Raw genomic sequence first — 22,243 nt, 5'->3', positions numbered from 1 at the left:
TGTAGACTCTAGTGAATGTGTCAGTGTGTAGACTCTAGTGAATGTGTCAGTGTGTAGACTCTAGTGAATGTGTCAGTGTGTAGACTCTAGTGAATGTGTCAGTGTGTAGACTCTAGTGAATGTGTCAGTGTGTAGACTCTAGTGAATGTGTCAGTGTGTAGACTCTAGTGAATGTGTCAGTGTGTAGACTCTAGTGAATGTGTCAGTGTGTAGACTCTAGTGAATGTGTCAGTGTGTAGACTCTAGTGAATGTGTCAGTGTAGACTCTAGTGAATGTGTCAGTGTAGACTCTAGTGAATGTGTCAGTGTGTAGACTCTAGTGAATGTGTCAGTGTGTAGACTCTAGTGAATGTGTCAGTGTGTAGACTCTAGTGAATGTGTCAGTGTGTAGACTCTAGTGAATGTGTCAGTGTGTAGACTCTAGTGAATGTGTCAGTGTGTAGACTCTAGTGAATGTGTCAGTGTGTAGACTCTAGTGAATGTGTCAGTGTGTAGACTCTAGTGAATGTGTCAGTGTGTAGACTCTAGTGAATGTGTCAGTGTGTAGACTCTAGTGAATGTGTCAGTGTGTAGACTATGAATGTGTCAGTGTGTAGACTCTAGTGAATGTGTCAGTGTGTAGACTCTAGTGAATGTGTGTCAGTGTGTAGACTCTAGTGAATGTGTCAGTGTAGACTCTAGTGAATGTGTCAGTGTGTAGACTCTAGTGAATGTGTCAGTGTGTAGACTCTAGTGAATGTGTCATGTGTGTAGACTCTAGTGAATGTGTCAGTGTGTAGACTCTAGTGAATGTGTCAGTGTGTAGACTCTAGTGAATGTGTCAGTGTGTAGACTCTAGTGAATGTGTCAGTGTGTAGACTCTAGTGAATGTGTCAGTGTGTAGACTCTAGTGAATGTGTCAGTGTGTAGACTCTAGTGAATGTGTCAGTGTGTAGACTCTAGTGAATGTGTCAGTGTGTAGACTCTAGTGAATGTGTCAGTGTGTAGACTCTAGTGAATGTGTCAGTGTGTAGACTCTAGTGAATGTGTCAGTGTGTAGACTCTAGTGAATGTGTCAGTGTGTAGACTCTAGTGAATGTGTCAGTGTGTAGACTCTAGTGAATGTGTCAGTGTGTAGACTCTAGTGAATGTGTCAGTGTGTAGACTCTAGTGAATGTGTCAGTGTGTAGACTCTAGTGAATGTGTCAGTGTGTAGACTCTAGTGAATGTGTCAGTGTGTAGACTCTAGTGAATGTGTCAGTGTGTAGACTCTAGTGAATGTGTCAGTGTGTAGACTCTAGTGAATGTGTCAGTGTGTAGACTCTAGTGAATGTGTCAGTGTGTAGACTCTAGTGAATGTGTCAGTGTGTAGACTCTAGTGAATGTGTCAGTGTGTAGACTCTAGTGAATGTGTCAGTGTGTAGACTCTAGTGAATGTGAATGTGTCAGTGTGTCTAGTGAATGTGTCAGTGTGTAGACTGTGAATGTGTCAGTGTGTAGACTCTAGTGAATGTGTCAGTGTGTAGACTCTAGTGAATGTGTCAGTGTGTAGACTCTAGTGAATGTGTCAGTGTGTAGACTCTAGTGAATGTGTCAGTGTGTAGACTCTAGTGAATGTGTCAGTGTGTAGACTCTAGTGAATGTGTCAGTGTGTAGACTCTAGTGAATGTGTCAGTGTGTAGACTCTGAGTGAATGTGTCAGTGTGTAGACTCTAGTGAATGTGTCAGTGTGTAGACTCTAGTGAATGTGTCAGTGTGTAGACTCTAGTGAATGTGTCAGTGTGTAGACTCTAGTGAATGTGTCAGTGTGTAGACTCTAGTGAATGTGTCAGTGTGTAGACTCTAGTGAATGTGTCAGTGTATAAACTAGACTCTAGTGAATGTGTCAGTGTGTAGACTCTAGTGAATGTGTCAGTGTGTAGACTCTAGTGAATGTGTCAGTGTGTAGACTCTAGAGTGAATGTGTCAGTGTGTAGACTCTAGTGAATGTGTCAGTGTGTAGACTAGTGAATGTGTCAGTGTGTAGACTCTAGTGAATGTGTCAGTGTGTAGACTCTAGTGAATGTGTCAGTGTGTAGACTCTAGTGAATGTGTCAGTGTGTAGACTCTAGTGAATGTGTCAGTGTGTAGACTCTAGTGAATGTGTGTGTAGACTGTGTAGACTCTAGTGAATGTGTCAGTGTGTAGACTCTAGTGAATGTGAATGTGTCAGTGTGTAGACTCTAGTGAATGTGTCAGTGTGTAGACTCTAGTGAATGTGTCAGTGTGTAGACTCTAGTGAATGTGTCAGTGTGTAGACTCTAGTGAATGTGTCAGTGTGTAGACTCTAGTGAATGTGTCAGTGTGTAGACTCTGTGAATGTGTCAGTGTGTAGACTCTAGTGAATGTGTCAGTGTGTAGACTCTAGTGAATGTGTCAGTGTGTAGACTCTAGTGAATGTGTCAGTGTGTAGACTCTAGTGAATGTGTGTCAGTGTGTAGACTCTAGTGAATGTGTCAGTGTGTAGACTCTAGTGAATGTGTCAGTGTGTAGACTCTAGTAGACTCTAGTGAATGTGTCAGTGTGTAGACTCTAGTGAATGTGTCAGTGTGTAGACTCTAGTGAATGTGTCAGTGTGTAGACTCTAGTGAATGTGTCAGTGTGTAGACTCTAGTGAATGTGTCTGTGTGTAGACTCTAGTGAATGTGTCAGTGTGTAGACTCTAGTGAATGTGTCAGTGTGTAGACTCTAGTGAATGTGTCAGTGTGTAGACTCTAGTGAATGTGTCAGTGTGTAGACTCTAGTGAATGTGTCAGTGTGTAGACTCTAGTGAATGTGTCAGTGTGTAGACTCTAGTGAATGTGTCAGTGTGTAGACTCTAGTGAATGTGTCAGTGTGTAGACTCTAGTGAATGTGTCAGTGTGTAGACTCTAGTGAATGTGTCAGTGTGTAGACTCTAGTGAATGTGTCAGTGTGTAGACTCTAGTGAATGTGTCAGTGTGTAGACTCTAGTGAATGTGTCAGTGTGTAGACTCTAGTGAATGTGTCAGTGTGTAGACTCTAGTGAATGTGTCAGTGTGTAGACTCTAGTGAATGTGTCAGTGTGTAGACTCTAGTGAATGTGTCAGTGTGTAGACTCTAGTGAATGTGTCAGTGTGTAGACTCTAGTGAATGTGTCAGTGTGTAGACTCTAGTGAATGTGTCAGTGTGTAGACTCTAGTGAATGTGTCAGTGTGTAGACTCTGAGTGAATGTGTCAGTGTGTAGACTCTAGTGAATGTGAATGTGTCAGTGTGTAGACTCTAGTGAATGTGTCAGTGTGTAGACTCTAGTGAATGTGTCAGTGTAGACTCTAGTGAATGTGTCAGTGTGTAGACTCTAGTGAATGTGTCAGTGTGTAGACTCTAGTGAATGTGTCAGTGTGTAGTGTCTAGAATGTGTCAGTGTGTAGATGAATGTGTCAGTGTGTAGACTCTAGTGAATGTGTCAGTGTGTAGACTCTAGTGAATGTGTCAGTGTGTAGACTCTAGTGAATGTGTCAGTGTGTAGACTCTAGTGAATGTGTCAGTGTGTAGACTCTAGTGAATGTGTCAGTGTGTAGACTCTAGTGAATGTGTCAGTGTGTAGACTCTAGTGAATGTGTCAGTGTGTAGACTCTAGTGAATGTGTCAGTGTGTAGACTCTGAGTGAATGTGTCAGTGTGTAGACTCTAGTGAATGTGTCAGTGTGTAGACTCTAGTGAATGTGTCAGTGTGTAGACTCTAGTGAATGTGTCAGTGTGTAGACTCTAGTGAATGTGTCAGTGTGTAGACTCTAGTGAATGTGTCAGTGTATAGACTCTAGTGAATGTGTCAGTGTATAGACTCTAGTGAATGTGTCAGTGTGTAGACTCTAGTGAATGTGTCAGTGTGTAGACTCTAGTGAATGTGTCAGTGTGTAGACTCTAGTGAATGTGTCAGTGTAGACTCTAGTGAATGTGTGTAGACTCTAGTGAATGTGTCAGTGTGTAGACTCTAGTGAATGTGAATGTGTCAGTGTATAGACTCTAGCGAATGTGTCAGTGTGTAGACTACTGAATGTGTCAGTATATAAACTCTAGTGAATGTGAATGTGTCAGTGTGTAGACTAGTGAATGTGTCAGTGTGTAGACTCTAGTGAATGTGTCTGTGTGTAGACTCTAGTGAATGTGTCAGTGTGTAGACTCTAGTGAATGTGTCAGTGTGTAGACTCTAGTGAATGTGTCAGTGTGTAGACTCTAGTGAATGTGTCAGTGTGTAGACTCTAGTGAATGTGTCAGTGTGTAGACTCTAGTGAATGTGTCAGTGTGTAGACTCTAGTGAATGTGTCAGTGTATAGACTCTAGTGAATGTGTCAGTGTGTAGACTCTAGTGAATGTGTCAGTGTGTAGACTCTAGTGAATGTGTCAGTGTGTAGACTCTAGTGAATGTGTCAGTGTGTAGACTCTAGTGAATGTGTCAGTGTGTAGACTCTAGTGAATGTGTCAGTATATAGACTCTAGTGAATGTGAATGTGTCAGTGTGTAGACTCTAGTGAATGTGTCAGTGTGTAGACTCTAGTGAATGTGTCAGTGTGTAGACTCTAGTGAATGTGTCAGTGTGTAGACTCTAGTGAATGTGTCAGTGTGTAGACTCTAGTGAATGTGTCAGTGTGTAGACTCTAGTGAATGTGTCAGTGTGTAGACTCTAGTGAATGTGTCAGTGTGTAGACTCTAGTGAATGTGTCAGTGTGTAGACTCTAGTGAATGTGTCAGTGTGTAGACTCTAGTGAATGTGTCAGTGTGTAGACTATTGAATGTGTCTGTGTGTAGACTCTAGTGAATGTGTCAGTATATAGACTCTAGTGAATGTGAATGTGTCAGTGTGTAGACTCTAGTGAATGTGTCAGTGTGTAGACTAGTGAATGTGAATGTGTGTAGACTCTAGTGAATGTGTCAGTGTGTAGACTAGTGAATGTGAATGTGTGTAGATTAGTGAATGTGTCAGTGTGTAGACTCTAGTGAATGTGTCAGTGTGTAGACTCTAGTGAATGTGTCAGTGTGTAGACTAGTGAATGTGTCAGTGTATAGACTCTAGTGAATGTGTCAGTGTGTAGACTCTAGTGAATGTGTCAGTGTGTAGACTCTAGTGAATGTGTCAGTGTGTAGACTCTAGTGAATGTGTCAGTGTGTAGACTCTAGTGAATGTGTCAGTGTGTAGACTCTAGTGAATGTGTCAGTGTGTAGACTCTAGTGAATGTGTCAGTGTGTAGACTCTAGTGAATGTGTCAGTGTGTAGACTCTAGTGAATGTGTCAGTGTGTAGACTCTAGTGAATGTGTCAGTGTGTAGACTCTAGTGAATGTGTCAGTGTGTAGACTCTAGTGAATGTGTCAGTGTGTAGACTCTAGTGAATGTGTCAGTGTGTAGACTCTAGTGAATGTGTCAGTGTGTAGACTCTAGTGAATGTGTCAGTGTGTAGACTCTAGTGAATGTGTCAGTGTGTAGACTCTAGTGAATGTGTCAGTGTGTAGACTCTGAATGTGAATGTGAATGTGTCAGTGTGTAGACTCTAGTGAATGTGTCAGTGTGTAGACTCTAGTGAATGTGTCAGTGTGTAGACTCTAGTGAATGTGTCAGTGTGTAGACTCTAGTGAATGTGAATGTGTCAGTGTGTAGACTCTAGTGAATGTGTCAGTGTGTAGACTCTAGTGAATGTGTCAGTGTGTAGACTCTAGTGAATGTGTCAGTGTGTAGACTCTAGTGAATGTGTCAGTGTATAGACTCTAGTGAATGTGTCAGTGTGTAGACTCTAGTGAATGTGTCAGTGTGTAGACTCAATGTGTCAGTGTGTAGACTCTAGTGAATGTGTCAGTGTATAGACTCTAGTGAATGTGTCAGTATGTAGACTCTAGTGAATGTGTCAGTGTGTAGACTCTAGTGAATGTGTCAGTGTGTAGACTCTAGTGAATGTGTGTAGACTCTAGTGAATGTGTCAGTGTGTAGACTCTAGTGAATGTGTCAGTATATAAACTCTAGTGAATGTGTCAGTGTGTAGACTCTAGTGAATGTGTCAGTGTGTAGAATCTAGTGAATGTGTCAGTGTGTAGACTCTAGTGAATGTGTCAGTGTGTAGACTCTAGTGAATGTGTCAGTGTGTAGACTCTAGTGAATGTGTCAGTGTGTAGACTCTAGTGAATGTGTCAGTGTGTAGACTCTAGTGAATGTGTCAGTGTGTAGACTCTAGTGAATGTGTCAGTGTGTAGACTCTAGTGAATGTGTCAGTGTGTAGACTCTAGTGAATGTGTCAGTGTGTAGACTCTAGTGAATGTGTCAGTGTGTAGACTCTAGTGAATGTGTCAGTGTGTAGACTCTAGTGAATGTGAATGTGTCAGTGTGTAGACTCTAGTGAATGTGTCAGTGTGTAGACTAGTGAATGTGTCAGTGTGTAGACTCTAGTGAATGTGTCAGTGTGTAGACTCTAGTGAATGTGTCAGTGTGTAGACTCTAGTGAATGTGTCAGTGTGTAGACTCTAGTGAATGTGTCAGTGTGTAGACTCTAGTGAATGTGTCAGTGTGTAGACTCTAGTGAATGTGTCAGTGTATAGACTCTAGTGAATGTGTCAGTGTGTAGACTCTAGTGAATGTGTCAGTGTGTAGACTCTAGTGAATGTGTCAGTGTGTAGACTCTAGTGAATGTGTCAGTGTGTAGACTCTAGTGAATGTGTCAGTGTGTAGACTCTAGTGAATGTGTCAGTGTGTAGACTCTAGTGAATGTGTCAGTGTGTAGACTCTAGTGAATGTGTCAGTGTGTAGACTCTAGTGAATGTGTCAGTGTGTAGACTCTAGTGAATGTGTCAGTGTGTAGACTAGTGAATGTGTCAGTGTGTAGACTCTAGTGAATGTGTCAGTGTGTAGACTCTAGTGAATGTGTCAGTGTGTAGACTCTAGTGAATGTGTCAGTGTGTAGACTCTAGTGAATGTGTCAGTGTGTAGACTCTAGTGAATGTGTCAGTGTGTAGACTCTAGTGAATGTGTCAGTGTGTAGACTCTAGTGAATGTGTCAGTGTGTAGACTCTAGTGAATGTGTCAGTGTGTAGACTATTGAATGTGTCTGTGTGTAGACTCTAGTGAATGTGTCAGTATATAGACTCTAGTGAATGTGAAGTGTCAATGTGTAGACTCTAGTGAATGTGTCAGTGGGTAGACTCTAGTGAATGTGTCTGTGTGTAGACTCTAGTGAATGTGTCAGTGTGTAGACTCTAGTGAATGTGTCAGTGTGTAGACTCTAGTGAATGTGTCAGTGTGTAGACTCTAGTGAATGTGTCAGTGTGTAGACTCTAGTGAATGTGTCAGTGTGTAGACTCTAGTGAATGTGTCAGTATCTAGACTCTAGTGAATGTGAATGTGTCAGTGTGTAGACTCTAGTGAATGTGTCAGTGTGTAGACTCTAGTGAATGTGTCAGTGTGTAGACTCTAGTGAATGTGAATGTGTGTAGACTCTAGTGAATGTGTCAGTGGGTAGACTCTAGTGAATGTGTCAGTGTGTAGACTACTGAATATGTCAGTGTATAGACTCTAGTGAATGTGTCAGTGTGTAGACTCTAGTGAATGTGTCAGTGTGTAGACTCTAGTGAATGTGTCAGTGTGTAGACTCTAGTGAATGTGTCAGTGTGTAGACTCTAGTGAATGTGTCAGTGTGTAGACTCTAGTGAATGTGTCAGTGTGTAGACTCTAGTGAATGTGTCAGTGTGTAGACTCTAGTGAATGTGTCAGTGTGTAGACTCTAGTGAATGTGTCAGTGTGTAGACTCTAGTGAATGTGTCAGTGTATAGACTCTAGTGAATGTGTCAGTATGTAGACTCTAGTGAATGTGTCAGTGTGTAGACTCTAGTGAATGTGTCAGTGTGTAGACTCTAGTGAATGTGTCAGTGTGTAGACTCTAGTGAATGTGTCAGTGTGTAGACTCTAGTGAATGTGTCAGTGTGTAGACTCTAGTGAATGTGTCAGTGTGTAGACTCTAGTGAATGTGTCAGTGTGTAGACTCTAGTGAATGTGTCAGTGTGTAGACTCTAGTGAATGTGTCAGTGTGTAGACTCTAGTGAATGTGAATGTGTCAGTGTATAGACTCTCGCGAATGTGTCAGTGGGTCAGTGTGTAGACTACTGAATGTGTCAGTATATAAACTCTAGTGAATGTGAATGTGTCAGTGTGTAGACTAGTGAATGTGTCAGTGTGTAGACTCTAGTGAATGTGTCTGTGTGTAGACTCTAGTGAATGTGTCAGTGTGTAGACTCTAGTGAATGTGTCAGTGTGTAGACTCTAGTGAATGTGTCAGTGTATAGACTCTAGTGAATGTGTCAGTGTGTAGACTCTAGTGAATGTGTCAGTGTGTAGACTCTAGTGAATGTGTCAGTGTGTAGACTCTAGTGAATGTGTCAGTGTATAGACTCTAGTGAATGTGTCAGTGTGTAGACTAGTGAATGTGTCAGTGTGTAGACTCCAGTGAATGTGTCAGTGTGTAGACTCTAGTGAATGTGTCTGTGTGTAGACTCTAGTGAATGTGTCAGTGTGTAGACTCTAGTGAATGTGTCAGTGTGTAGACTCTAGTGAATGTGTCAGTGTGTAGACTCTAGTGAATGTGTCAGTGTGTAGACTCTAGTGAATGTGTCAGTGTGTAGACTCTAGTGAATGTGTCAGTGTATAGACTCTAGTGAATGTGTCAGTATGTAGACTCTAGTGAATGTGTCAGTGTGTAGACTCTAGTGAATGTGTCAGTGTGTAGACTCTAGTGAATGTGTCAGTGTATAGACTCTAGTGAATGTGTCAGTGGGTCAGTGTGTAGACTACTGAATATGTCAGTGTATAAACTCTAGTGAATGTGTCAGTATATAAACTCTAGTGAATGTGAATGTGTCAGTGTGTAGACTAGTGAATGTGTCAGTGTGTAGACTCTAGTGAATGTGTCAGTGTGTAGACTCTAGTGAATGTGTCAGTGTGTAGACTCTAGTGAATGTGTCAGTGTGTAGACTCTAGTGAATGTGTCAGTGTGTAGACTCTAGTGAATGTGTCAGTGTGTAGACTCTAGTGAATGTGTCAGTGTGTAGACTCTAGTGAATGTGTCAGTATCTAGACTCTAGTGAATGTGAATGTGTCAGTGTGTAGACTCTAGTGAATGTGTCAGTGTGTACACTCTAGTGAATGTGTCAGTGTGTAGACTAGTGAATGTGAATGTGTGTAGACTCTAGTGAATGTGTCAGTACCTAGACTCTAGTGAATGTGTCAGTGTGTAGACTAGTGAATGTGTCAGTGTGTAGACTCTAGTGAATGTGTCAGTGTGTAGACTCTAGTGAATGTGTCTGTGTGTAGACTAGTGAATGTGTCAGTGTGTAGACTCTAGTGAATGTGTCAGTGTGTAGAGTCTAGTGAATGTGTCAGTGTGTAGACTCTAGTGAATGTGTCAGTGTGTAGACTCTAGTGAATGTGTCAGTGTGCAGACTCTAGTGAATGTGTCAGTGTGTAGACTCTAGTGAATGTGTCAGTGTGTAGACTCTAGTGAATGTGTCAGTGTGCAGACTCTAGTGAATGTGTCAGTGTGTAGACTATTGAATGTGTCTGTGTGTAGACTCTAGTGAATGTGTCAGTATATAGACTCTAGTGAATGTGAATGTGTCAGTGTGTAGACTCTAGTGAATGTGTCAGTGTGTAGACTAGTGAATGTGAATGTGTGTAGACTCTAGTGAATGTGTCAGTGTGTAGACTAGTGAATGTGTCAGTGTGTAGATTAGTGAATGTGTCAGTGTGTAGACTCTAGTGAATGTGTCAGTGTGTAGACTCTAGTGAATGTGTCAGTGTGTAGACTAGTGAATGTGTCAGTGTATAGACTCTAGTGAATGTGTCAGTGTGTCAGTGTGTAGACTAGTGAATGTGTCAGTGTGTAGACTCTAGTGAATGTGTCAGTGTGTAGACTCTAGTGAATGTGTCTGTGTGTAGACTCTAGTGAATGTGTCAGTGTGTCAGTGTGTAGACTAGTGAATGTGTCAGTGTGTAGACTCTAGTGAATGTGTCAGTGTGTAGACTCTAGTGAATGTGTCTGTGTGTAGACTCTAGTGAATGTGTCAGTGTGTAGACTCTAGTGAATGTGTCAGTGTGTAGACTCTAGTGAATGTGTCAGTGTGTAGACTCTAGTGAATGTGTCAGTGTGTAGACTAGTGAATGTGTCAGTGTGTAGACTCTAGTGAATGTGTCAGTGTGTAGACTCTAGTGAATGTGTCTGTGTGTAGACTCTAGTGAATGTGTCAGTGTGTAGACTCTAGTGAATGTGTCAGTGTGTAGACTCTAGTGAATGTGTCAGTGTGTAGACTCTAGTGAATGTGTCAGTGTGTAGACTCTAGTGAATGTGTCAGTGTGTAGACTCTAGTGAATGTGTCAGTGTGTAGACTCTAGTGAATGTGTCAGTGTGTAGACTCTAGTGAATGTGTCAGTGTGTAGGATCACCACCTCAAGCTGAACCTCGGCAAGACGGAGCTGCTCTTCCTCCCGGGGAAGGACTGCCCGTTCCATGATCTCGCCATCACGGTTGACAACTCCATCGTGTCCTCCTCCCAGAGCGCTAAGAACCTTGGCGTGATCCTGGACAACACCCTGTCGTTCTCAACTAACATCAAGGCGGTGGCCCGTTCCTGTAGGTTCATGCTCTACAACATCCGCAGAGTACGACCCTGCCTCACACAGGAAGCGGCGCAGGTCCTAATCCAGGCACTTGTCATCTCCCGTCTGGATTACTGCAACTCGCTGTTGGCTGGGCTCCCTGCCTGTGCCATTAAACCCCTACAACTCATCCAGAACGCCGCAGCCCGTCTGGTGTTCAACCTTCCCAAGTTCTCTCACGTCACCCCGCTCCTCCGCTCTCTCCACTGGCTTCCAGTTGAAGCTCGCATCCGCTACAAGACCATGGTGCTTGCCTACGGAGCTGTGAGGGGAACGGCACCTCAGTACCTCCAGGCTCTGATCAGGCCCTACACCCAAACAAGGGCACTGCGTTCATCCACCTCTGGCCTGCTCGCCTCCCTACCACTGAGGAAGTACAGTTCCCGCTCAGCCCAGTCAAAACTGTTCGCTGCTCTGGCCCCCCAATGGTGGAACAAACTCCCTCAGGACGCCAGGACAGCGGAGTCAATCACCACCTTCCGGAGACACCTGAAACCCCACCTTATTTTTAAGGAATACCTAGGATAGGATAAAGTAATCCTTCTCACCCCCCCCCCCCCCTCCCCCTTAAAAGACTTAGATGCACTATTGTAAAGTGGCTGTTCCACTGGATGTCATAAGGTGAAAGCACCAATTTGTAAGTCGCTCTGGATAAGAGCGTCTGCTAAATGACTTAAATGTAATGTTAAATGTAGTGTAAATAGTTTGACTTTGTGTGGGTTTGGGTGTAAATAGTTTGACTGTGTGGGTTTTAGTGTAAATAGTTTGACTGTGTGGGTTTTAGTGTAAATAGTTTGACTGTGTGTGGGTTTGGGTGTAAATAGTATGACTGATTGTGGGTTTGGGTGTAAATAGTATGACTGTGTGTGGGTGTAAGTGTAAATTGTATGACTGTGTGGGTTTTAGTGTAAATAGTTTGACTGTGTGTGAGATTGATTTGAAATAGTTTGACTGTGTGTGGGTTTTAGTGTAAATAGTTTGACCGTGTGGGTTTTAGTGTAAATAGTTTGACTGTGTTTGGGTTTGTGTGTAAATAGTATGACCGTGTGTGGGTTTAAGTGTAAACAGTATGACTGTGTGGGTTTTAGTGTAAATAGTTTGACTGTGTGGGTTTAAGTGTAAATAGTATGACTGTGTGGGTTTTAGTGTAAATAGTATGACTGTGTGGGTTTTAGTGTAAATAGTATGACTGTGTGGGTTTAAGTGTAAATAGTATGACTGTGTGGGTTTTAGTGTAAATAGTTTGACTGTGTGGGTTTTAGTGTAAATAGTTTGACCGTGTGGGTTTTAGTGTAAATAGTTTGACTGTGTTTGGGTTTGTGTGTAAATAACATGACGGTTTATATTTTATGTTGGTAGCATTGTTGAATTAAGCCGTTGTATAAACTGTCACTCTGCGTGACCTGACCTGTTATTATGGTGATGAGGCAACCTGTTCACAAATGCTCAGTGGCAGGAGAACTCTCTCTCTCTCACACACACACACACACACACACACACACACACACACACACACACACACACACACACACACACACACACACACACACACACACACACACACACACACACACACACACACACACACACACACACACTCTCCACATATCTCCTTACAGAGATACAGTTTGGTGTATTTTTCTCCCTGTCCTCCACCCCTTTCTTCCGCCCTGTGCTCCACCCCTGTCCTCACCCCTGTCCTCTGCCCTGTCCTCTGCCCTGTCCTCTGCCCTGTCCCCCCCCCTGTCCTCCACCCCTGTCCTCCACCCGTCCTCTGCCCTGTCCTCTAACCCCAGTCCTCCACCCGTCCTCCGCCCTGTCCTCTGCCCTGTCCTCTGCCCTGTCCCCCCCTGTCCTCCACCCCTTCCTCCACCCGTCCTCTGCCCTGTCCTCTAACCCCAGTCCTCCACCCGTCCTCCGCCCTGTCCTCCACCCCCTGTCCTCCACCCTGTCCTCCACCCCTGTCCTCCGCCCCTGTCCTCCACCCTGTCCTCCACCCTGTCCACCCCTGTCCCCCCCTGTCCTCCACCCCTGTCCTCCACCCGTCCTCTGCCCTGTCCTCTAACCCCAGTCCTCCACCCGTCCTCCGCCCTGTCCTCCACCCCTGTCCTCCACCCTGTCCTCCACCCCTGTCCTCCGCCCCTGTCCTCCACCCTGTCCTCCACCCTGTCCACCCCTGTCCTCCACCCCCTGTCCTCCACCCCAGTCCTCCACCTGTCTTCTGCCCCTGTCCTCCACCCCTGTCCTCCACCCTGTCCTCCACCCCTGTCCTCCACCCCTGTCCTCCACCCTGTCCTCCACTCCTGTCCTCCACCCCAGTCCTCCACCTGTCTTCTGCCCCTGTCCTCCACCCCTGTCCTCCACCCCAGTCCTCCACCCGTCCTCTGCCCCTGTCCTCCACCCCTGTCCTCCCCTGTCCTCTGCCCCTGTCCTCCACCCCTGTCCTCCCCCATCCTCTGCCCTGTCCTCCACCCCCGTCCTCTGCCCCTGTCCTCCACCCCTGTCCTCCCCCGTCCTCTGCCCTGTCCTCCGTCCCTGTCCTCTGCCCTGTCCTCCACCACTGTCCTCCACCCCAGTCCTCCACCCCTGTCCTCCACCCCTGTCCTCCCCGTCCTCTGCCCTGTCCTCCGTCCCTGTCCTCTGCCCTGTCCTCCACCACTGTCCTCCACCCCAGTCCTCCACCCCTGTCCTCCACCCCAGTCCTCCACCCGTCTTCTGCCCCTGTCCTCCACCCCTGTCCTCCCCCGTCCTCTGCCGCTGTCCTCCACCCCTGTCCTCACCCCGTCCTCTGCCCTGTCCTCCGCCCCTGTCCTCTGCCCTGTCCTCCACCCCTGTCCTCTGCCCCTGTCATCCCCCCGTCCTCCCCGTCTTGCTGTCCCATTCCAGACAGTGTATGTCACACACACCAAGCCAAGGGCACGGTGGCACAGTGGGAAGTGTGTGTCTGTGTGGGAGACTGCCAGGTGGAATGAGACTGACCTTATCTCTGCCATATCGGATCCCCTGGATAGTCTGACTCACAAACCCATCCCTCTTTACCCAGACTCCCAGTCCCCTAGTCCCGTCAGACCAGCCACCCCTGCTAAACTCTACCTCCATCTCTCTCAATTCAATTGGCTTTTATTGGCATGACGTTACAATGTACATATTGCCAAAGCACACTTTGGAAATCTCCCTGTCTCTACTTGCACCTAATTGAATCTATCCCACCCTTCTCAACCTTTCTCCCAGACTGCAAGCTAAAAATCGACATATTCAGATGGTAAATATATAATTGCTACATATCCACATCCACTCACACCTTCTCTCCATGTCCAATTTGAAGTGGCAAATACAGCTATTAATGTCCGTGATAAGAGCTCTCCATCTGCTGTGAGAAGCAGCCCATTGATCCCTGGGGGAGCTCAGTGTATGAGTGTGTGTGTGTGTGTGTGTGTGTGTGTGTGTGTGTGTGTGTGTGTATGTGTGTGTGTGTGTGTGTGTGTGTGTGTGTGTGTGTGTGTGTGTGTGTGTGTGTGTGTGTGTGTGTGTGTGTGTGTGTGTGTGTGTGTCTACTTGTGTGTGTTTATTTTTTTCTGAGTGTGTGTGTGCCTGTGTGCGTGTGTGTTTGCAACGCTTCAAGGCAAGAACGAGAGAGAGATACAGAGAGAGACAGAGACAGAGAGAGACAGAGAGAGACAGAGAGAGACAGAGACAGAGAGAGACAGAGAGACAGAGAGAGAGACAGAGAGACAGAGACAGAGAGACAGAGAGAGAGACAGAGAGACAGAGACAGAGAGAGAGACAGAGAGACAGAGACAGAGAGACAGAGAGACAGAGAGAGAGAGAGACAGAGAGACAGAGAGAGACAGAGAGACAGAGACAGAGAACTAGAATGTTATTTGGCTCTAAACAGAGAGTACACAGTGGCAGAATACCTGACCACTGTGACTGACCCAAACTTAAGGAAAGCTTTCACTATGTACAGACTCAGTGAGCATAGCCTTGCTATTGAGAAAGGCTGCTGTAGGCATTCCTGGCTCTCAAGACAAGATAGGCTATGTGAACACTGCCCACAAAATGAGGTGGAAACTGAGCTGCACTTCCTAACCTCCTGCCAAATGTATGACAATATCAGAGACACATATTTCCCTCAGATTACATAGATCCACAAAGAATTTGAAAACAAACCCAATTTTGATCAACTCCCATATCTCTTGGGTGAAATACCACAGTGTCAGCAGCAATATTTGTGACCTGTTGCCACGAGAAAAGGTCAACCAGTGAAGAACAAACACCATTGTAAATACAACAGATTTTTAAGTTGATTTATTTTCCCTTTTGTACTTTAACTATTTGTACATTAATACAACACACTATATAGCCATAATATGACATTTGTAATGATTTTATTCTTTTGGAACTTCTTTGAGTGTAATGTTTACTGTAATTTTAATGATTTATTTCACTTTTGTTTATCTATTTCACTTGCTTTGGCAATGTTAACATATGTTTGTTAACGTATGTTTCCCATGCCAACAAAGCCCTTAAATTGAAATTGAAGTTAAATTAAGACAGACACAGAGACAGAAGAGGTTGTGAAGGGCAACTGGAGGCAGGTATTAGGTGTTTAAATGAAGAATAGAAGCCATGGCAACACAGACAAATGATGTATGATTACCTTCTCAGTGTGTATGTGTGTCTGTGGTTTGAGTGGGAGTTTGTGTTTTATAACTGTGTGTGTGTGTGTGGGGAGGGTCTTTGTGCACCTCCAATAATGAGTTTTTCAAAACCAAAGCGTATAAGACTGGATGAGTGGCCTTAGTCAAACGTGTATTGTAGATCCAGTTTTAAGTGGTGAACGACTTCACACAATCATTCATATCTGAGAGAGCTTCAGTAGACATGTCACACAGCACTACAGGGTTGATGAAGTGAGTCAGAGTCACACACACACACACATTCAGTCCCAGCGGTATATACAGTTGAAGTGGGAAGTTTACATACACCTTAGCCAAATACATTTAAACTCCGTTTTTCACAATTCCTGACATTTAATCCTAGTAAAAATTCCCTGTTTTAGGTCAGTTAGGATCACCACTTTGTTTTAAGAATGTGAAATGTCAGAATAATAGTAGAGAGAATTATTTATTTAAGCTTTTATTTCTTTCATCACATTCACTGTGGGTCAAAAGTTTACATACACTCAATTAGTATTTGGTAGCATTGCCTTTAAATTGTTTAACTTGGGTCAAACCTTTTGGGTAGCCTTCCACAAGCTTCCCACAATAATTTGGGTGAATTTTAGGCCTTTCCTCCTGACAGAGCTGGTGTAACTGAGTCAGGTCTGTATGCCTCCTTGCTCGCATACGCTTTTTCAGTTCTGCCCACACATTTTCTATAGGATTGAGGTCAGGACTTTGTGATGGCCACTCCAATACCTTGACTTTGTTGTCTTTAAGCCATTTTGACACAACTTTGGAAGTATGCTTGGGGTCATTGTCCATTTGGAAGACCCATTTCTGACCAAGCTTTAACTAACTGATGTCTTGAGATGTTGATTCAATATATCCACATAATTTTCCATCCTCATGATGCCATCGATTCTGTGAAGTACACCAGTCTCTCCTGCAGTAAAGCACCCCCACAACATGATGCTGCCACCCCCGTGCTTCACGGTTGAGATGGTGTTCTTCGGCTTGCTAGCCTCCCCCTTCTTCCTCCAAACATAATGATGGTCATTATGGCCAAACAGTTCTATTTTTGTTTCATCAGACGAGAGGACATTTCTCCAAAAAGTACGATCTTTGTCCCCATGTGCAGTTGCAAACTGTAGTCTGGCTTTTTTATGACAGTTTTGGAGCAGTGGCTTCTTCCTTGCTGAGCGGCCTTTCAGATTATGTCGATATAGGACTCGTTTTACTGTGGATACAGATACTGTTGTACCTGTTTCCTCCTTCAAAAGGTCCTTTGCTGTTGTTCTGGGATTGATTCGCACAAAAGTACGTTCATCTCTAGGAGACAGAGAACGCGTCTCCTTCCTGAGCGGTATGACGGCTGCGTGGTCCCATGGTGTTTATACTTGCGTGCTATTGTTTGTACAGATGAACGTGGTACCTCCAGGCATTTGGAAATTGCTCCCTATGGTTTGAAACAGACTCGTGGAGGTCTACATTTTTTTTCTGTGGTCTTGGCTGATTTATTTTGATTTTCCCATGATGTCAAGCAAAGAGGCACTGAGTTTGAAGGTAGGCATTGAAATATATCCACAGGTACACCTCCAATTGACTCAAATTATCCCAGAAGCTTCTAAAGCCATGACATCATTTTCTGGAATTGTCCATGCTGTTTAAAGGCACAGTCAACTTAGTGTATGTAAACGTTTCACCCTCTGTATTTGTGATACAGTGAATTATAAGTGAAATAATCTGTCTGTAAACTATTGTTGTAAAATGACTTGTGTCTTGCACAAAGTAGATGTCCTAATCGACTTGCCAAAACTATAGTTTGTTAACAAGAAATTTGTGGAGAGGTAGAAAAATGAGTTTTAATGACTCCAACCTAAGTGTATGTAAACTAGTTTCAATGACTCCAACCTCAGTGTATGTAAACTAGTTTTAATGACTCCAACCTCAGTGTATGTAAACTAGTTTTAATGACTCCAACCTAAGTGTATGTAAACTAGTTTTAATGACTCCAACCTAAGTGAATGTAAACTAGTTTTAATGACTCCAACCTAAGTGAATGTAAACTAGTTTTAATGACTCCAACCTCAGTGTATATAAACTAGTTTTAATGACTCCAACCTAAGTGAATGTAAACTAGTTTTAATGACTCCAACCTCAGTGTATATAAACTAGTTTTAATGACTCCAACCTAAGTGAATGTAAACTAGTTTTAATGACTCCAACCTAAGTGTATGTAAACTAGTTTTAATGACTCCAACCTAAGTGAATGTAAACTTGCGACTTCAACTGTAGTTCCTCAAATACAAAAGCTGCCTGGAAAGTTCTGCCTTTATTTCTTAAACAGCACAGCTGCTCTTCCACTTCGTCCACCTATGAGATGAGCCCAAAAGGTGTAGGAGGAAGATGTACGTGTACCAGTTTTCTATTCCTCCCATTGTGACTAAAGGTCATATTTGTGGAAGGTAAGCTGATCCCAGATCTGTGCCATAGTGCAACTCAGGTGATGGGTTCTAAAAAGGTGAATGTTCTTACCCAGTCCCAAACACGACACTCTAAGTCCTGATTTCCCCAGGTTCCTGAGGAGAGAAACATACAGTAGAGCTGTTAGTCAATGTTGTTAACGAATCAACTCAGATCAAGATAGAAGGGCAGCTGGCTGTGTGTGTTTTGTGTGTGTGTGTATTGTTTTGTGTGTGTGATGGTCAAGATTAGTCAAAAGAGATTGGGAAGCAGAGGTAGGGTGGGAGGGAGGGATTTGGAAGCGGAGGGAGGGAGGGAGGGAGGGAGGGGGAGGGAGTGATTGGGAAGCAGAGAGAGGAAGGGAGGGAGAGGGAGATTGGGAAGCAGAGGTTGGAAGGGAGGGAGGGAGGGAGGGAGGGATAGATTGGGAAGCAGAGGTAGGGAGGGAGTGAGGGATGGATGGAGGGAGGGAGGAGGGAGAGAGAGATTGGGAAGCAGAGGTTGGAAGGGAGGGAGTGAGGGAGGGAGTGATTGGGAAACAGAGGTAGGGAGGAAGTGAGGGAGTGAGAGATTTGGAAGCAGAGGTAGAGAGGGAGGGAGTGAGGGAGGGAGTGATTGGGAAACAGAGGTAGGGGGAGTGAGAGATTTGGAAGCAGAGGTAGGGAGGGAGTGATTGGCAGTGATGTGGGACTGTATGTATTCCTGAGACCGATACGTTGCTAATTCTGACTGAGCCAGACCGACAGACAGAGTTAGATCTCAGTCACATTACATCCTGAGTGAGACAGACAGACAGACAGACAGACAGACAGACAGACAGACAGACAGACAGACAGACAGACAGACAGACAGACAGACAGACAGACAGACAGACAGACAGACAGACAGACAGACAGACAGAGTTAGATCTCAGTCACATTACATCCTGAGTGAGACAGACAGACAGAGTTAGACATAATGATGTCTCCTCTCACACAGTGCTGCCAAACGCCTGACACTTTATCTTTGACTACATGGTTATTTCATTCAAACAGATCCAGAGAAATGACAATATGTGTCCGGAAATAAGTCAACAAGCTTAGGTTCACTTCAGATGAGTACACAGGACAGAGAGGTGGAGGGGGGTTGGGAGGTTTCATTGGGAATAATAGTTAGAACACCTAATTGGCTCTGTAATCATCTCATTATGCGCACAGGTGTAGTATGGGAACACTGTTGGACCCAGTGTGTGTGTGTGTGTGTGTGTGTGTGTGTGTGTGTGTGTGTGTGTGTGTGTGTGTGTGTGTGTGTGTGTGTGTGTGTATGTATGTGTGTGTGGCCAAGTGACAGCTGGCTAATGGTGGTAGAACCAGCCATAGTTTGATTAGACCCTTAACAGCAAGAACCAGAAAAACAGAGAGTGTTGTCTGTCTGTCTGGCCAACAGGAAGTGATGTCCTCTAATCAGTGTGTATGTCTCTCCTCTGGTTTTGTGTCATGTTGTGTAACGGCCGACAGGCTGACACTGAGTTATCCTGACGTTCTGTGACATTGCCCATCAGATGGAAATCTCCATGCTTTATACCCACTCCAACCAGGCAGAGACCTGTAGAACGCGCCTGTGACCAATAACAGAGCAGTAGAAGCCTGCCATGACCAATCACTGACTGATGGAATCAGTTCTGGTTTCAGACCTGTCATGTCAACTTCCTAACAAGCCGTATACACGGGGCAGACAGGTGAATGACACATGACTAAATAGAAAAGAACAAGCATTTTTTAAATATTTTCATTTGACCTTTATTTAACTAGACGAGCCAGTTAAGAACAAATTCTTATTTTCAATGACTGCCTAGGAACAGTGGGTTAAATACCTTGTTCAGGGATAGAACGACATATTTTTTTACCTTGTCAGCTCAGGGTCAGCTCCAGACACACACTACAACTCATCAGGCACTCATTATCTAGTAGCACAGTTGGACCTGGACACTGCTTTACAATGTGTTAGGTCTTCACCTTCTGCAGCAGTCTAGAACAGTTTGACCTGGACACTGCTTTACAATGTGTTAGGTCTTCACCTTCTGCAGCAGTCTAGAACAGTTTGACCTGGACACTGCTTTACAATGTGTTAGGTCTCACCTTCTGCAGCAGTCTAGAACAGTTTGACCTGGACACTGCTTTACAATGTGTTAGGTCTCACCTTCTGCAGCAGTCTAGAACAGTTTGACCTGGACACTGCTTTACAATGTGTTAGGTCTTCACCTTCTGCAGCAGTCTAGAACAGTTTGACCTGGACACTGCTTTACAATGTGTTAGGTCTCACCTTCTGCAGCAGTCTAGAACAGTTGGACCTAGACACTGCTTTACAATGTGTTGGGTCTCACCTTCTGCAGCAGTCTAGAACAGTTTGACCTGGACACTGCTTTACAATGTGTTAGGTCTTCACCTTCTGCAGCAGTCTAGAACAGTTTGACCTGGACACTGCTTTACAATGTGTTAGGTCTCACCTTCTGCAGCAGTCTAGAACAGTTTGACCTGGACACTGCTTTACAATGTGTTAGGTCTTCACCTTCTGCAGCAGTCTAGAACAGTTTGACCTGGACACTGATTTACAATGTGTTAGGTCTTCACCTTCTGCAGCAGTCTAGAACAGTTTGACCTGCTTTTCCAATGACACTGTAACACAATGAAGAAATGGACACAAGGTAAGAGTGACACGGTCTCTGGCATGAAAACACTGTAACCACAGGCCTCACAACCTTGGCCTCACAACCTTGGCCTCACAACCTTGGCCTCACAGCCTTGGCCTCACAACCTTGGCCCCACAACCTTGACCTCACAACCTTGGCCTCACAACCTTGGCCCCACAACCTTGGCCTCACAACCTTGGCCCCACAACCTTGGCCCCACAACCTTGACCTCACAACCTTGGCCTCACAACCTTGGCCCCACAACCTTGGCCCCACAACCTTGACCCCACAACCTTGACCTCACAACCTTGGCCCCACAACCTTGGCCCCACAACCTTGGCCTCACAACCTTGGCCTCACAACCTTGGCCCCACAACCTAATTAGGGTGTTCACCCATAAAATTGTAATTTCATTCCATGTTTGTGATATGATAGACAATAGAGAGAATAATTGTCCAAACCCCTTATGTCTCTACCACATATATAGTTCAACAGTTACAGACAATTTACTCAGATTAGTTAGCGAATAGAATGTCATTACGGCCTTGGTCAAAAAGTGGTCACTGCTCAATAGAACTCAGTCACTGCTCCGTGGGCAGAACGGCGCTGACTTCCAACGTCAACTGGCAAGCTAGCTGGTGTCGTAACACGGGCCTTTTCTACACTGAACAAAAATATAAACGCTATCTGCAGCAATTTCAAAGATTTTACTTGAGTTACAGTTCATACAAGGAAATCAATGAATTGAAATTCATTATTTAGGCCCGAATCTACGGATTTCACATGACTGGGAATAAAGAAATGCATCTGTTGATAACAGACACCTTAAAAAAAAAGGTAGAGGCGTGGATCAGAAAACCTGTCAGTATCTGGTGTGACGACCATTTTCCTCATGCAGCGCGACACATCTCCTTCATATAGAGTTGATCAGGCTGTTGATTGTGGCCTGTAGAATGTTGTCACTTGCTGGGTTATGGCAGGGAACTGGAACACGCTGTCGTACAGGTCGATCCAGAGCATCCCGAACATGCTCAATGGGTGACATGTCTGGTGAGTATACAGGCCATGGAAGAACTGGGACATCGCAAACCTGCTCAATGGGTGACATGTCTGGTGAGTATACAGGCCATGGAAGAACTGGGACATTTTCATCTTCCAGGAATTGTGTATAGATCCTTGTGACATGGGGCTGTGCATCAGCAAACCACTCGCTCACACGACTCCATACACACTGTCTGCTATCTGTCCGGTACAATTGAAACCAGGATTCGTCCATGAAGAGCACACTTCTCCAGCGTGACAGTGGCCATCGAAGGTGAGCATTTGCCCACTGAAGTCGGTTATGATGACAAACTGCGGTCAGGTCAAGACCCTGGTGAGGACGACGAGCACGCAGATGAGCTTCACTGAGACGTTTTCTGACAGTCTGTGCAGAAATGATTTGGTTGTCCAAACCCACAGTTTTATCAGCTGTCCAGGTGGCTCATCAGAGACCATCCCGCAGGTGAAGAAGCTGGATGTGGAGGTCCTGGGCTGGCGGGGTTACACATGGTCTGCGGTTGTGAGGCCGGTTGGACCTACTGCCAAATTCTCTAAAATGACGTTGGAGGTTGCTTATGAGAAAATCAACATAAAATTCTGGTTATAGCTCTGGTGGACATTCCTGCAGTCAGCATTCCAATTGCACGATCCCTCAAAACTTGACACATCTGTGTGATTATGTTGTGTGACAAAACTGCACATTTCAGAGTGGTATGACACACCTGTCAGGTGGATGGATTATCTTG

General features: G+C 44.6%; 1 protein-coding gene across 2 annotated transcripts in view; it reads right to left on the bottom strand.

Annotated features, from left to right (window-relative positions):
- The window catches only part of LOC115124049 (voltage-gated potassium channel subunit beta-1), a 322,712-nt gene that overhangs the window by 143,703 nt on the left and 156,766 nt on the right, over positions 1-22,243 (bottom strand). For both annotated transcript variants that reach the window (XM_065024229.1, XM_065024230.1), the window contains exon 2: positions 17,861-17,904. In XM_065024229.1, coding sequence (XP_064880301.1) covers positions 17,861-17,904 — 44 coding nt within the window. The remainder of the gene's footprint in view (positions 1-17,860; positions 17,905-22,243) is intronic.

The sequence above is a fragment of the Oncorhynchus nerka genome, linkage group LG11 (assembly GCF_034236695.1).
Source record: "Oncorhynchus nerka isolate Pitt River linkage group LG11, Oner_Uvic_2.0, whole genome shotgun sequence".
Taxonomy (NCBI): Eukaryota; Metazoa; Chordata; class Actinopteri; order Salmoniformes; family Salmonidae; genus Oncorhynchus; species Oncorhynchus nerka.
The sequence above is the reverse complement of the archived record's forward strand: the minus strand, read 5'-3'. Positions and strand labels throughout refer to the sequence as shown.